Source organism: Pezoporus wallicus, unplaced genomic scaffold (genome assembly GCF_028554395.1).
Source record: "Pezoporus wallicus isolate ANWC-B61680 ecotype Strahan unplaced genomic scaffold, APGP_CSIRO_Pwel_v1 scaffold_7107, whole genome shotgun sequence".
NCBI classification, from domain to species: domain Eukaryota; kingdom Metazoa; phylum Chordata; class Aves; order Psittaciformes; family Psittacidae; genus Pezoporus; species Pezoporus wallicus.
Window position 1 is genome coordinate 1,637,988 of NW_026642114.1, and position 15,169 is coordinate 1,653,156.

The 15,169-nt window shown below is 53.6% G+C and overlaps 1 protein-coding gene across 1 annotated transcript in view; it reads right to left on the bottom strand.

Moving 5' to 3' along the window:
- The window catches only part of CACNA1E (calcium voltage-gated channel subunit alpha1 E), a 139,060-nt gene that overhangs the window by 95,282 nt on the left and 28,609 nt on the right, over positions 1-15,169 (bottom strand). Inside the window, exon 3 of the mRNA XM_057427225.1 lies at positions 2,770-3,036. Coding sequence (XP_057283208.1) covers positions 2,770-3,036 — 267 coding nt within the window. The remainder of the gene's footprint in view (positions 1-2,769; positions 3,037-15,169) is intronic.

Here is a 15,169-nt window from a genome sequence, read left to right on the forward strand (position 1 = left end):
TTATCCAGGTCAAATGTGATTAAGTAGATGAAGAACGAAGCAATATAGATGAGCTGCGCCCATCTCATGTGCTAACTGAATTGCAGCTTTCCAGGCAGCCAAACAAATGAAATCAGGGCTAAAGGCCTGGCATTCAGTGGGCGGAGAAGAGGCAGGATGAGGCTATGTTCCTGAAGAAGAGTAGTTGTTCCTACAGCCAGAACAGCAGCTTCCTCACGTTTCGGACAGGACCAGTAAAAAGCGCAGCTCCAGTGGAGGTAATGCATTGAACTTTCCAGCAAGGAACTCGGCAAAGACTCGCCTCCCCACAGAGCTGCATCCCAGTCCCAGTTGCTCATATTTCTCCTCCTTTCCTTCCATGCATCACCCCTATTTACACTGGGAAGCCGAACTGCAGAGGCTGCTGGTTATAATTATACGGTTACCCAGCAGATATACAGGCCTGAATCACCAGTTATTTTTAGCCCTATTACCTAGTCAACTGGAGCTGGATGAAGAAGAGCCTCCACTTCTCCCCGCGCTCCAACCCAGCCCCCTTATATGTCTTCTGTGCTGTGCCTACTCTGACCCACAGTACCAGAACAAGCTCATCTCCCTTCTAAAGCCAGCAGCTCTCATTGACTGTGGCCAAGATCCAGTGCTTACCTCCTCAAACCACCCTCTCCCAGGAGCAATGCCATGGGCTCCAGGCCAGGCAGCTGAGATGCTCACACATTTTCTCTAGCCCTACCAAAATGCACCAGCTACATATGCCAGGCTACAACTACAAGGATGGGAACAACACACCTGGCCAACCTCACCAAACTCATTAGCAAAAAAACTTGTCCATCCCCAAGCCCTTATGAGCTCAAGTGGTGCAGAGGAGCTCTGGGGTGGATGAGTTTCTTAGAAAGAGATGGCAGCCAGGCGGGGGACTGCCAGGGAAGCTCAGCTCCCGCGCTTGGAGCACACCCATTCCCAGCACTCACACAGGCATATGTCACCTACTTCTGCAAAAAAAAAATATAAAATGAGCCCATCTCCCTCATGCATTGCAAATTCCAGGAAAGAATAACGCTGGGGAGGTTTTACTGCGCGGTGGTGAAGCTCTAGTCTCTAGGAGACAGCGGCTGCCTAGAGATGAGACATCATGCCGGCACGGGACCCCGGCCCACACGGGGAGTGCCGGGCCAGCGGCAGCACCCCAGCTCCTTCTTGCTTCAAATGAAAGCCGAAGAGGCGAGGGCCCTCCCACACCGTGCTGAAAAAGCACATGAATAATTTGGCATGTTCTGGAAAAGCAGGCAGGCCGGCCTGGCCGCTGCCCTGCAAGGCTCCAAGCTGAGCTGCTGCGTGCCCATCCTCGTTTCCACACCAAATCTCCTGCAGCCGCCCACTCAGTGGGTGCTGCCAGCGGGGGCAGATTTAGGGATACAATGGGAAATTCAGCCCCCCCAAGCTGCCCCTTAACCTCCAGGTCACCCTTCCAAGCCTGAGAGCTTTGTGGCTCTCCAGCCAGGACCAGCTCATGCCTGGCAGAGGCTCAACCTGACGTGTCAGAGCTGCAAAGGAACTACTTTCCCAGGGATGCTCAGCAGGGTGGGTGACCTGCCCTGCATCCTTGTGCCTCACCAGATGGTTTCCCTAAGGTACCTGTTGCACCAGACAAAGCATGGCATGCCTGGCACCAGGGCAAGCTCTCCTGCGCCTGCCGGAGGAGCCAGCAAGTTAACCAACAAGTTACGGGGAGAGAAAGCAGCAGCAGCAAGAGCTGCATGTAATCACCACTGCAGAAAACAGCACAGGGAGGGTCCGAAAGCCAAAGCACAGCCACACTGAAGTTTTAAGGCTTGGCTCCTCCATAGAGGCAAAGCCCAGGAGGGGTCTCAGGGGGCAGCAGGGCACTAAGCACATCGCTGATGGAGAATTGAGTGCTGTGGTGCTGGGCACTCGCCAGGGTGACCGTAGGTACCCACAGTGAGGGTGGGAGGAGAGAAACAAGCGCGGGGGTGCAAGAAAGGATGGAGGTGCAGGGGAAGAAAGGGGTGGATCCACACCCTCCACCCAGGCCTAGAAGAGAAGGTCTCTGGGGTAATCCACAGTCCCCTGCACCAGCCCCCGAGGGGCTGTACGGCACAGCCAGAGGTTTTCAGAATCTTCCCCTCTGCTGCAGGGAAGGGGAAACCAGTTCCAAGAGCCACCATGGGGGGCCGGGTGCTGCATGCCGAGGATGGTTGTACCCTTGCCAGGTGTGATCAGCAGCAAAGAGAACACACATAGGCAGGTGCAGCCAAGGAACGAAGCCACCACCCAGCAGGGACTGGAGATTCATAGGCTCCCTGTGTACATCCCCCAGTGGATTGGGTGGCTCCAGGAAGGGTAAGGTGGCAAAGCCTCAGGAAGGCATGAAGGCACAGAAGGAAAGGCCACAACCCCTCCCCCAGCCACACACGCACAGAGCATCCTAAAGCATGCAGGGTTAAACCGGGATTGGGGCACCCCTCCTTGCCAGCCCGGAGAGCTCCCAAATCCAAGCCTGAGGAGAGGCTGGGGGGCTCCCCCTGAGGGAGAAGGGGTTCACCTCTCCACCAGGTGCCAAAAAGAGCATAGGAGGGAAAGCAGCAACAGGGCAAGGACAGCAACCCTGAGGGACAGGGCACCCTTCTCCACACACCTCAGGAGAGCAGAACCAGGTGCTTACCTGCCCGCTAGTGCCACACGTGTCCTGGGCAGCCACTGAGGCAAATCCAGGGAGCAAAGGGGAGCTCACAGGGGGCGCAGAAAGGATATGGCCAGTCGATGAGCTTCTTGGCATATTTCCTGACTATGTTCTCTTCTCCAAAGAGGAAGAGTGATCTGTTGACAGTGAAGCAGTTCTGCCGGACAGGAATGGGGTTGTACAGAGCCATAGTCCGGGCTCTTTGCGCTTTGGTTTGCTTGAAGCCTCCTGGAGAGCCTCCCGCAGGGGCAGGAGGTCCTTGCCGGCTCCGGTTCTGGTCGGAACCCCCATCTCCAGAGCCCAGCCTGCCGGCCACCGCCTCCCCAAAACAAGCCATCCTGGAAGAAAACACACAGGTGAGCCAAAGCAGCACCACCGAGGCGGCGGGGGGGGGGGGGGGGGGGGGAGAAGAAGACGGAGGGGGATTGCGGGCGCAGTCCCAACCACAGCCCCCTCCTCCCCTCCGGGTGATGCTCAGCCCCGTCTCTTTTGCATCCCTCCGGGGACCCGCGTGTAGAGAGAGAGGCTGCCGCGCACGCCCCGGCGCAGCGCCTCCGGACCCCGCAGCGGCCACGCGGACGGCAGGAAGGCAGGGGCCGGACGGCGTACTCGGCCGAGGCCGCAGCGGCTCGCTTCCTAAGCACCTTCCTCCAAGAAGCAAGGGGTTAAACCCAGCCACATTCTTCCCACCGCTCTGCCTGCAAGCCCCAACCAGCCCCCTTTCACCACCACCCCCACCACCCCCACCACCCCCCACCCCCCCCCAGCAAGGGGAGCCCAGGGGCTGCCTGCCGGCTGAGATCAGGCAGGGAAGGGGCTGGGATCCATGTCCATCCATCCGCCCCGGCGCAAAGGAAGACGCAATTTGGTACAGCACCCAGCGCAGCGGAGGCCGGGGAAACAGGTTGCAGTGTGGTCCAGCCTAGTTGGAGCCAAGCGTCCAACTCCCTCCTCCCGACTCCATCTTCAGCAGCCTGCGGGAGCCCGGCCACCAGTCCGCTGGCTCCCCGAGGCAGCGGGCAGTTCCCCCCCGGGCAGGCACCGGCGGTGGCAGGGATGCTCAGCCCCTCGCTGCCGGGGCAGGAGCGAGCACGGCGACGCCGGCTTCCCGCAGGAGCCGGAGCACGGAATTGGAGGCTGCCGCGCCTCTGCAGCTCGGGGACAGCTCGCTTTAATGAAGTCAGTGGCAACACACGCGCACACAAGCGCGCACACACGCACACCCGCCCGGCTCGCTCCCTCGCTCCATCCGGTGCATTCTTTTGGCAGGCACGGGAGCTGCCGCAGCAAAGGAACATCAGAGGCGAGGGGAGGGTCTGAAAGGAACAAAGGCAATGGGGGAGCCCTCACCCTGCAAGAAGCACCCCCCACACACACCTCCGCCCGGCTGCAGAGGGCTTCCCAGCACATGGGTGCCCCTAGGTGAGTGACTAAATTGAGGTGCCCATCTGGGGGGCAAAGGGTGGCTCTGCCCCCACCCTGCCCCCAGGAGAGGCAAGAGGCTCACCCCATATCAGCTCGCACCGAGCATCTCTCCGGCCACATGCACCATCCCCCCTCCCTGCGAAACTTCGGGAGCCGCCCCGATGCCAGGGGTGCCCGCGGAGAGCCCTCCTGCTCACTTACATACAGATCAGCCGCCTTAGCAGCCCCCGCCTCCGTATTTCCTTTTTGACACTTGATGTTGGCCAGAAGAAGCAGCAACTCATTGGAGAGGTGTAAACAACCCGATCTGGATGTGACCCTGCAGCAGCAGCCAGAGTGGGGAAGGTGGGAAGGACTGGCCCGGCCACAGGGCCAGTCTGGCTTCCGACCCTGCTGCCTCAGCCCACCATGGGCAGAGGACTGGGACACTGCTGGAGCTGCACCCTCACATCTGAGGCCATGTGGGTGCCAAGATCACACAGGGATGCTCAGAGTCCCCTGGGCTGCACTGAGCCCTGGTATGGCAGCTGCCTGCCAACCCACCTTTGGGGAACACACCCTGCCCTCCTAGCATATACAGGGGACTTGTGGCTCCCCAGGGGTGTTCCCAATGTCCTCCCTATCCAAAGTGCAGGGCATCAGCCTCACTGCTCAGCACACCCTCCAAGCTGCTCACACACAGAATTCCCCAACCGCTCCCATTCAATCCCTCATATGAAGGGCTCCCCATGGCCTTGGACACTTACTACCTGCCCTTCCTGCAGGAAGGGCACCTGCAGCTTCAGCCAGCATCACAAGACACCCTGCATCCCTGTGATGCTCTTCACCTATCCATCCTACTACCAGCAACCTGCTCTGCAAACATAACCACTGCAGCCCTATCCCCTGTCTAGAACATCTGGGCAGCGCCCCTCCCCCCCCCAAAAAAAAAGGAAAAGGAAAAAAAAAGGAAATTTTACAACAGTCAAGCCCTAAATCACATAAATCATTAACTCATTTAGGTAAGGGCTGTTCCACCAATGTAGCCTGGCAGCAGCACCTCACCACAGACTTCTCCACCCTGCAGGCACTACCATAACCGATTGACCATAGCACTTACTTTTTAGCCCAGGCTCTCACATGCGCATTGCCAGAAGCCCTGGGGCTGGTTGAGTGAGGAAGGAGGAGGATCAGGGCCTCCTCAGCAAGATAACAGAGGAGTGTTTGCAAAAAAGGCTGTGGGTTCATTCCCTCAACCTCAGCCAGACACCGAGAGCCCACAAGTTCACCATGATGCCCATCTGTACTTGACTTTGCTCCTCTGATTAGCCTTATAACCGAGGTAGGTGTAAGTGGGGAGGCACAGCAAATCCCCCACATCTGCCACCACCACACTGCAGCACAAAGTTGAGAAGGGGTGGGCAGATTCCTCCCAAAATGCTTCACAGTCCACTGGCTGGCCCCTGAGCAAGCCAGAAAGCCAGAGTGACCCTGGGCTTCCACTAACAACAGGCAGTGAGGAGGCCATGCCAGCTACCTACTAATTATAGCCCCTTTGATTATTCCAGCAAGACACTGCCCTAAACAAATCAATTATGACTTGTGGCTCATCTGCTTTCCCTTCTCCTCCCCACCACCAGGACAGCACCAGGAGCAATGCCAGTCTTCCCACCTTTCAACCTTTTAAGCCGCTGTTAATGAAGACCAAGGCTGGGCCAATTGCCAGAAGCAGATCCTCAGCCCTGCAGAGTTCCTTCCTTGGCTCCTCTGTCCCCCCAGGCCTCTCACCCCATCCTTCTGAGCCTGCAAACAAGCCTCCACCCAGACTAAATGCTCAGGCTCTGGCTGATACTCAGAGGTCAACGACTGATAGGGAAGGCCAGACCCAGCATTCGCTCTGCATCCTCTGCCTGTCTCAGAGACACCACACCTGCCTCACCACTCCTGCAAGGGACCAAGGGGAAGGAAAGCAGTGTTCCTCCTACCGTCTCAAAGCAGGGATGCACACCTTACCTTGATACCTCTGCTGGGGCAGCGGGCTATCCCTTGTACCCCAGGGATCACTCCCAGCTCTATTCTATATTTGCTGCTGCAGAGCAGAACCCAAGATGACCCCACAGGGAGCCTCTCTCTTGTTCAGACAGTGCTAAAGGATGGGGTATTTATGAGAGCAGCTCCTTCAGAGAAGATTTAAAGATGAAAAAAAGAAAAAAAAAGTCCCCAGCTATGCCAAGAGATGCAGGCTCAGTTTCCCAGGATGTTTATTGCTGTTCTCGTCTTGACCCTCACCCCAGCACACTGGGATCGGTGAATCAGGGAGAAGCGTGGCTGATGCCCACATGATTCAACATGGCACAGAGATTCAGAGCCAGCTATGCGGGGTTGTTTGGTTTTGGGTTTGGGTTTTTTTTTATGTGAATGAAGGAAATCCAGTAAGACAGGGCAACAGTGGGTGTCAGCACAGGAAGGCACTTGGGACGCGCTGGGTTCTACAGCGACAGACTAACCACCCTCCTCGCACTGGTATTGCCATTCGAGCCTCCTCCTTGCCGGCTTTTTTTGTCCCCGCTCCCAGCCATGTGCTTACCCCTGCGCGACGGGGCATCACCGCAACACAGCCCAAGCCCCCCGCACCTCCGCCGCGGGGACGCGCCCGGGCGGCGGCCGCTCCGGCACCGCCATCTACCGACCGCCGCCGCCCTTCCCCGCAAGCCCCGGCCCCGGGCACTGCGTTCGGCTTCGCTTTTCCGCCTGCGATTGCGGGGAGACGAACCCCTCCTTTGCGTGCCCTACCCGCGGCGGGCTCTGAGGCAAGTATAAAGGCCGCCTCCCGTCCCGCAGTTACTGCATCCCTTCGCGCAGCGCTTCTGCCACTGGAGCAGCCTCCGGCTCAGCCCAGGCAACCCAAAGTCTCCCAGCTATGCACCCAAAGAACCACCAATGTTATTAAATGTACCCTCGGCCGAGCCCCAGGTTGTTCGGAAAGCCAGAGGCTGCTCCGTGTCTCGGGGATATCATCCCTGATGGAGCCCAGGCAGGGTATGGAGAGGAGAGACAGGCTCTCCTTCCATGACTGATAGTTCCAGGAGCTCAGTTAGGCTGCATTCATCTTGGAAAGTTGCTTTTGGCATCCTGATTTGATTTTATTTTTTAAACAAGGCTTTAGCTATGCTGAGAGGGAAAAAAAGAAATAGGATCAAATGAGAATCATCTACAGTGCTCTGGCCAAATTTCAAATTGGGACTGGGTAGCTGTGACTCAGAAGCATGTTTATAACCAGGCAGGAATGGAAGTTTGGGATTTTTTTCCAGGAACAAATTCATTACCTACTTGATTAGGAAGAGATGTTTTCCCCATTTGCAAAGGGAAGCTCTGCCAAGCGCCAAGCACCTCTGCAACAGGGAGGCAGAACCCCAGGCTGGTGCAGCTCACCCATGGACACCCAGGATTGCAGATGAAGAAGGTCCAAGCAGCTCCAGGGTGGCATCTCTGGAGGGAGGTACCACACAAGTCTCTGCCTGATGTTCATCTGTGCAAATGTTAGCAGCTGTGGCATGGGCCACAACAGCCCTGTTGGCATCTCTATTGCCAACAAAACCCAGGCCAGGCACAACAGCCTTGGCTGTGCTGTAGAGACTCTGCACTGCCTTGCAGAGAGGAAACTCTCACTGAAGCCAGGGCAAGTGTTTCCTCTCTTCTGTCTGCTCATTCTTTTTGATAACAACCTTGCCCAACTCATTGTGCTCCTCACAAGGTGCCTGCCTCACCAAGACATGCCTTCCCCAGCGCTAACAGAGATGAGCTGAATCTCATTGCAAAATTGACCGGGCACATTCTGACCACAGACCCAAAGGGCTGACTTCTCAGGGTCAGCACCATAATTTATTTACCGAGAAATTAGATGGCTGGAGTGAAAGCCAGCAAACTCCACACTGAGCTATAACCTATACCTCCAGATTTAAGCAACTAGCATTGCTCCACAACACTCCTCCTGGGTCATTTTGGCTAAAGCAGCCACACCAGGTGTCACGCAGCAGAGGTGGCATTAAAATTTGAAACTGCTTTAAGCTGAAAGTGTAATTTGCCACATATTGCCATAAAACATGGCAAAACCACTGCTTGTTTTCATCACCAAAACCCCTAAGTCCAACATCCAGTCTTGGCATCTTTAAAATCAATGGGATAACAACCCTGTAAAGCTCTCTTCCCTGGGCTGGAGGAATAACCCTCTGGAAATGGGGATTTTGGTCACTATATCTCCCCTCTAGCAAGCTCTCACAAGCAGGAACACGGGTGACAGCAGTGCAGAAGCAGTGCCATAGCAGCTCCCACCCAGCCTTCCCCACCACAGCTCCTTCCCCAGACATAAGACACAGCACACCTTGCATTCCCACCCTAGAAGATCTCTTTTCCCAACCTCTCTTCAAGTGTTTGCCTAAAAGAATTCAGCTCAGAGCATCTTTGGCCCTGTTTTTTAAAATGCCGGCAAGCTCTCAGCTGCCAAGCAAAATGCAACGCAAACCTGAAGCAAAATGCCACACACACGAGTGTGGTTCCCAGAACGTTCCACTCAAGGTTCCCAAACCCGCAACGTCTCATCACACCCCAGCAGGGCCCACCAGTCCCCAGCTTCTTTAGGGGTGAGAAGCCAGAGCTGACTGCATGCATTAGCCATGTTTTTTTCAGGGAGCTTCAGGCACAGCCTGGAGGAAAACCCATGAGCCACCATCCCTTTTCCTCCTCCCCTCACTGTTTTCATGCAGATGCTTTCCAGTGGCTGATCTGTTGTGACATCTATCTGCACAAGCAAAGGAGAAACACACTAAAGGTGTCTCCACAAGTCAGGCGGGATGCCAGAACAGGGATCAGGTGCGTATATAATCTGCTTCTTGTGCTCTCCCTGAGCACTCTTTGGCATGGGCCAGGCATGCCAAGATGCTGGCATCGCAGCCTGGTACCAGGTGGCCCAAGACCAGGGCTCACCACCACCCACAGTGCCCTGGGATCACAAACACCGCAAGATAAATTCCTCATGTTCCTCCTGAAGCCACCAGAAGTGCCCATATACACCACAGAGCCTTGAAGTTGGATATTCCCCCACACTGCATCGCTGTGGGACTGGAGCTACTGATAAAATAGAAGGATGATGTATCTTGAATCAGAGAGGGATTCAGCAACCAAATGATCACAGGATGAAAGAGCTGGGAGAGTTTTAAAAGACAGACAAGAAACCTCTGGCTCTGTGCATTTATGGGGACACAGAAGGGTTGTGCATCCAGCCCTGCAAAACTCACAGGAGCTGGTTTTGGTGCTTGGTCTCACTCTGCCACTGTAAAGCTCAGTGCCAGAACTTACCCATCTCCCCACAGGCTGCTCAGGTGTTTGTACTCTCCAAAAAGTCCAAACCAAAACCAACAGCCACTTTTGCAGCTGCATACGTCACACAAAAAAAGCACAAAGGGTTTGCTGACAGCTTAGGCAGAAGTAGGGCTGTCAGCAATCATCCTTAAACCACTGCAGTCAAGGGACAGCATCACTTTGCCCCACCGCTGGCTTGCAGTAATGCTATGCAGAAGGGAAGCATCCCCTGTCCTGCTGCTGCCTGTCCTCCTATCTCCTATCAAATCATCCCATGTTGGTGGGGTGATGATTACAGTGCTCCTTGGGCTAGCTCACTCTGCCTTAGGCTGGGAGGCTTTGTGGCTCAGCTGAAGAGGCCTGAAATAGTCACCCATTAATAAATTGCCTGGAGTGCCCTGCTGCTTTATTTAGCCTTGCAAGTCGGGCTCTAATTAGCATTCACAGCCACATCCCAGCTGCTCCAGGCAGGCATGCAGCAATCCCACCTCTCAGAGAACAGCCATCCGCCTGCCCCTGCTTTTCCATTACATTAAAGCAGATTTCCATCTCTGCTTCCAACTCCCAAATCCCTCGGCACAACATCTCCCCTCAGCTAAGCCATTGAGCAACCCAGCCCCACGCAAACCAAGAGCTAGCAACAGGTGAGATAACACCTCTCCATGCTCTTCCATCTCAGATGGGTCCAGCTCTGGGCACTGCGCTTCCAGAGAGGCTGATCTAAGAGGATCCATAGGGGAAAAGTAGGGGTATCTGAGAATGACCCTGCCGAAAAGATTGTGGCTGGGCAGCAAGGATAAGAGGAGACCAAAGAAGTGGGAGGGAGGCAGAAGCACAGGGCCAGGGTGACTATTCCTCTTCTTGCCACAAAAGCCCTGTGAGCGCAGGACTCGGAGGGGCAGATCCTGCCACAGCCAAACACCAAGCTGCCAAGCCTTACACATGCGTAGGAACAAGGAGACTGAGCTTAGAAAAGACATCCTCATGGCCAGCCATAGACAGTCAACAGGACAAAGCTTTATTTTGGCCCACCAAAGGGTTGGAGAGGGATTTTTAAAAGCATTTTTTCAAACTCTGCACTACCCAAAGCAAAACAAATCCCTCACTTTTCTCCACCAGCATCCTCATGACCTCTCTGGAGCACCAATATTAGCTCCTGCCAAAGCCTGCGGGTGATTTTTCTCCTTTAGATATTTTCTTTACCTCCGCAAACGGTAGGTCCATGCCCAACAACTATCCTGTTCTTTCTCTGATCCTCTGCCTGCCCTTCAAGACTCAAGTCAGACAAACACAACCATGGTACCAGTGAGCAGGATGACGAAAGAGCCTCTTGCCTTTGGGCTGCAAATAATCCCTGCAATAAAAAGAAAGCTGGACTAGAAACCCACCAACTCCATCCGCAATCTAATGAAGCCAAATTCACAGGCTCAGCTTTCTCAGAAGCAGCCTGCTAGCAAACAGGGTAGCTTCAATAAAATTAAATTGTCAGGACAAGAGCCAGGAGAAGATGGAGCTGTTGTAAATTTTTTCCTGCAGTTCTGAACTGGCACTGAGCAGCTGATGCTCAAGACAGCCAGAGAAGCCCCATCCCTGGCACACAGCCAGGAAGGAGATGCTGCTTGCATCTTCCAAACCTGTGAAAGAGAAAAGGCCAAAGAGCAAAACCTCTCTCCGAAAGCTACTCAGTGCTGGGAGGTGTGAAAAAACCACCTTCCTTGCTGCGGCGACAGGCAGTCATCAGCTCAACATCCTCTGTGAAGGCAAACACCCTCGCCCATCCCCGGGAAAGCTCAGCTGAACATGTCTTGTGCGATTCCTCAATGGGAAAAAGTTCATTGAAGAATTTTTTGGCTTATTTCCACTTGAGCAAACACGCAGAGAAGACAGTTTCAGCACGTTACCTGCTGGTTTGCTGTCTCATAAGCTGCAGTGGGGAAAAAATTACCCCTGTGAAGCTCCTCTGATGACAAAAATAAAGGACTCGTGGTTTATTATCAGAGCTCACAAAGACAACACATGCTTCATTACAGCATCATCCACCGCAGTGATGTGCCCCAAACTTGCAGGAAAGCTGCTTGCCACAAACAACCCTCACACAACTGATTAGCATCATCCATGATGGATGAGGCAAAACACTGGCGATTTCAGGTGTGTTTTGGGAAGGACGATGTCATATTGATCTCCTTCAACACCATGGTCCCCCACAGCTGGAGATAAGCATGAGCACATTTTCCCCGGTTAAAGCGTGAGAGCCTTGCTGGTGTACATAGACACAGCCCAAAACCAGCCAAGCAATGAAACAGCAACATATATGGGTGACCCATGCACCTGTAACCCTGCACCAAAGGATCAGAGTGGAACTTCCCCACTGAGCATTCAAAAGGTAAGCGGAGACAAGAAATACATCTTTCCTCCATGCTTTTCAAAGAAAGATCTCTTGATGTTTCAAAGGCCACCTTAGGAAATCAAAAGCCACACTGAAAGCTGCTTTTGTACAGCTTCGGGGACCATCTCAACTTTTCACACGAAATTTTTTTCAGCTCTCAAGTAGTGCAAGCAGCCCAAGACAGGGATTAACATTTGTCATGCACAAACACAGCAAACACCTTTTGAACTAGGAGGGACCAACTGGCAAGTGCAGAAAAGCCTGTAACCCTTCAGAGCAGCTGAACTGAGATCAGGTCCCACACACACAGAAGAAATTTCCCTGTTGCTGCGTTCATTTGCACAGTTAGGTGGAAGTGCCATTTCCAAGGTACAAGTAAGTCTGCAGGAAGCAAGTCTCTCTGGGGACAGGTTGTGCACTAATCCTCACAGCTAAGTTTTCACCAAACATTCAAAAACCTTTCCCAAGTTTGAAGACTATATGGTCTGAAATGAAGAAAATGCCATTTTGGGCTTGCGCAATGAGGCATCATCTATGTTTTAAGATGTTAAACATTGAGTTAAATGAAAAGTAAGTTATAGTGTGATTGGACTAAATACCTCCTGAGGTCCCTTTCATCCTGAATTATCTTCTCACCCTGACATCTCTTAAGTATATATAATACAAGGGAGTGGGTGTACTACACCTTAGAAACAATTAATAGAAAGTACATGAACCGCACACACTCGAGAGGCTGGAAAGCACCTCTCCCACAAACATCTCCTGGCCAGCAGACAGCCTCCTCACCAGAATTACATAGGGACAGCTGGGGGCTGCCTGGGAGAGGGGAATAGGTTGGATTATTCCCGGGGAGAGAAGGGACAAGGGTGCAAATGAGTACTGAATACCAGAAGTTTCACTGCGTGCATGCTGCACTGAGTCGCCTTCACAGTGTGAGAAGAGAAAACCAGGACTGGTATAGCAGAGGGTTGTGCTGCCATCCAGAGGGACTTCAGCAACCTGGAGAAACAGGCAGAACAGTATGAAGCTCAGCTTCGTGGGAAAGGCCAAGTCCTGCACTTGAGGAAGAACAACCCAGTACACGCTGGCTGGAAAGCAGCTTGGCAGACAAAGCCCTGCAGAGAGACATACACTCACTGGAACAACGCCAGCGAAGGTGACTAAAGGAGTAGAGCAACTGCCCTACAAAGATGCTGGGAGAACAGCGGCTGCTTGGCCTGGCTGAGCAGATCCTATCAGTGTGTATGAATACCTGACAGTGGGAAGGCAGAGCCAGACTCTTCTCTGTGGCATCCGGTGACTGGGCCAGAGGCAATGGGCACAAACTGCAATAAAAGAAACCCTAAGATATACATGGGAATAAAGTTTTTGACTGTGAGAGGAACAGAGTATTTGGGACAGGCTGCCCAGAGAGGTGGTAGCATTTCCATTCTCGGAGATAACCAAACCCATCTGGAGACGGTCCTGGGCAGCTGCTTTCGGTGACTCTGCTTGAGGCTCTTTCCAACCCCATCACCTCCCAGCAATTCTGGGCTTCCAAGCTTATGGCCAGCCCCCAGGTCAAACTCTCTCTGAAGGCTGGTTTCTGGGAAGCACAACCAGCCCCAGCACAGTGCAAGGCTTTGACACAGCCAGGATGTGCTAACAAAGCTTCCTGACACCCACAGCTGAGACTGCAATGAGGAAAGCAGGAAAAAGGTATGCCAGGATTCAGTGACAAAATACGGGGCAGCAGTTCCCAAGCAGTGGCATCTGCTCGGAACCACCTTGTCCTGTATATTCAGCAACCAGCTCTGAACAAGAGCAGTTCCCCAAAAGAGTGGCCTCAGCTGTGTGGGAAGGCTGGGACTGACCATAACGGCTCAACCTCCCAGCAGCAACTGGGAGGCTTTGCAAAGTCACCTGCATTGATTCAGAAAGAGAATTCACCCAGGGTGTGCCAGAAACCCAGGCTTCAAGGAAGTTCAGGGAAAGATGCTGCTATTTTCATGCTGTTGCCAGGATATTCAGTGGAACTCAAGTTCACCCTGAGTCAGAAAACAATCTCTTCCCCAAGCATCCAAACCTTGGTTTGCAGTGTAAGGAAGAGGAGAGAGTACAGGGAGGCCAATCCAGAGCAGATCTCTCTGGGAGAGATGCTCAAGGCCAAGCTACCATAATAAATGCCATATTTCAATGCTCCAGGTTTAGTAAATCCAAGGCCCTTTCTACCACCTGCCTTGCTATTCTTGTAGGGTAAAACATAAGCAGGGAAAATCATCTTAACTGACACACATTCATTAGGCTCTCAGAGAGATTAATTGTTTCACCCTGGTTTGCAGAGGACTTGCATAGCAGACATGATTAAATCTCCCTGAAGGATGCTCCCAGGTACAGGATCCGTGGCTTCACTTGTCACAGACATCTCAGTGGCTTTGCAGGGCCACTGCACCTCCTGCCAGCTGCCCTGACCTTCCTGCTCAGCTCCCAGCCACATGGCAGCAGATGTCTGGATGGAAGCCCAAGGCAGAGAAGTATGTGGATAAGCTGCCTCTGACAGTGACCAATACTGCAGAGGGGCTGGAGGAAGAAAATCACTGACCTCCCAGGACAGAGTCAGGGACAAAGGCATGAGGAAGGGTAACAAGCACTGGATAGTAGCGCCAGAGCTGAGACCAGGATGGGATGCCAGGGCACCTTCTCCCTTCCCCAGCAGCACCCCCAGAGGAAAAAAGGGCTGCTGTTTCACAGGTCCCTCTCAGCATCAACACTGCAGCCAAGAGCCAGTGCCCTCCTCCAGTCCCACACTGTGGCAGGACAGAATGGAGCAGGCCCCCATGGAGCCCACTTGGGTGGAAAGGAGCTGCTGCACAGGGTAGGGAGCAAGGCTTCTGCTTACAGCATGGCAGCAATACCCACTAACCGAACACCTCTCCCAAAACAGTAGCAGAGCTACTGACACCAGTGACAGCAACTCAGAGCCAGCCTGGGGCTTGTCCCTTTCCTGCAGACCTGAGGAGGGCTAACATGATGACCACTGGTCCAACCAGGGCTGCTGCTGTCAAAGCAGCCTCAGCCTGGGGGAATTTCCCAGGCAGCCTCACCAGCATGAGGGGCAAAAGAGGCAGCACCACTCTATGTGTGCTCCTGCCTTCTCCACCTCCACAGCCAATCAAACCCAGATGCACTGGGGGAATATGCTGGGAAGCAGTGATGGAGCTGTCAGCACAGCACACACCAAGAGGGGCCTTTGTCTCAGTCAGCACCAAGGAAAATACAAATTATTAAAAAAAAAAAAAAAAAAAAAAAAAAGTCAGCTTCATTTGTAATCTGGGATGCAGAAT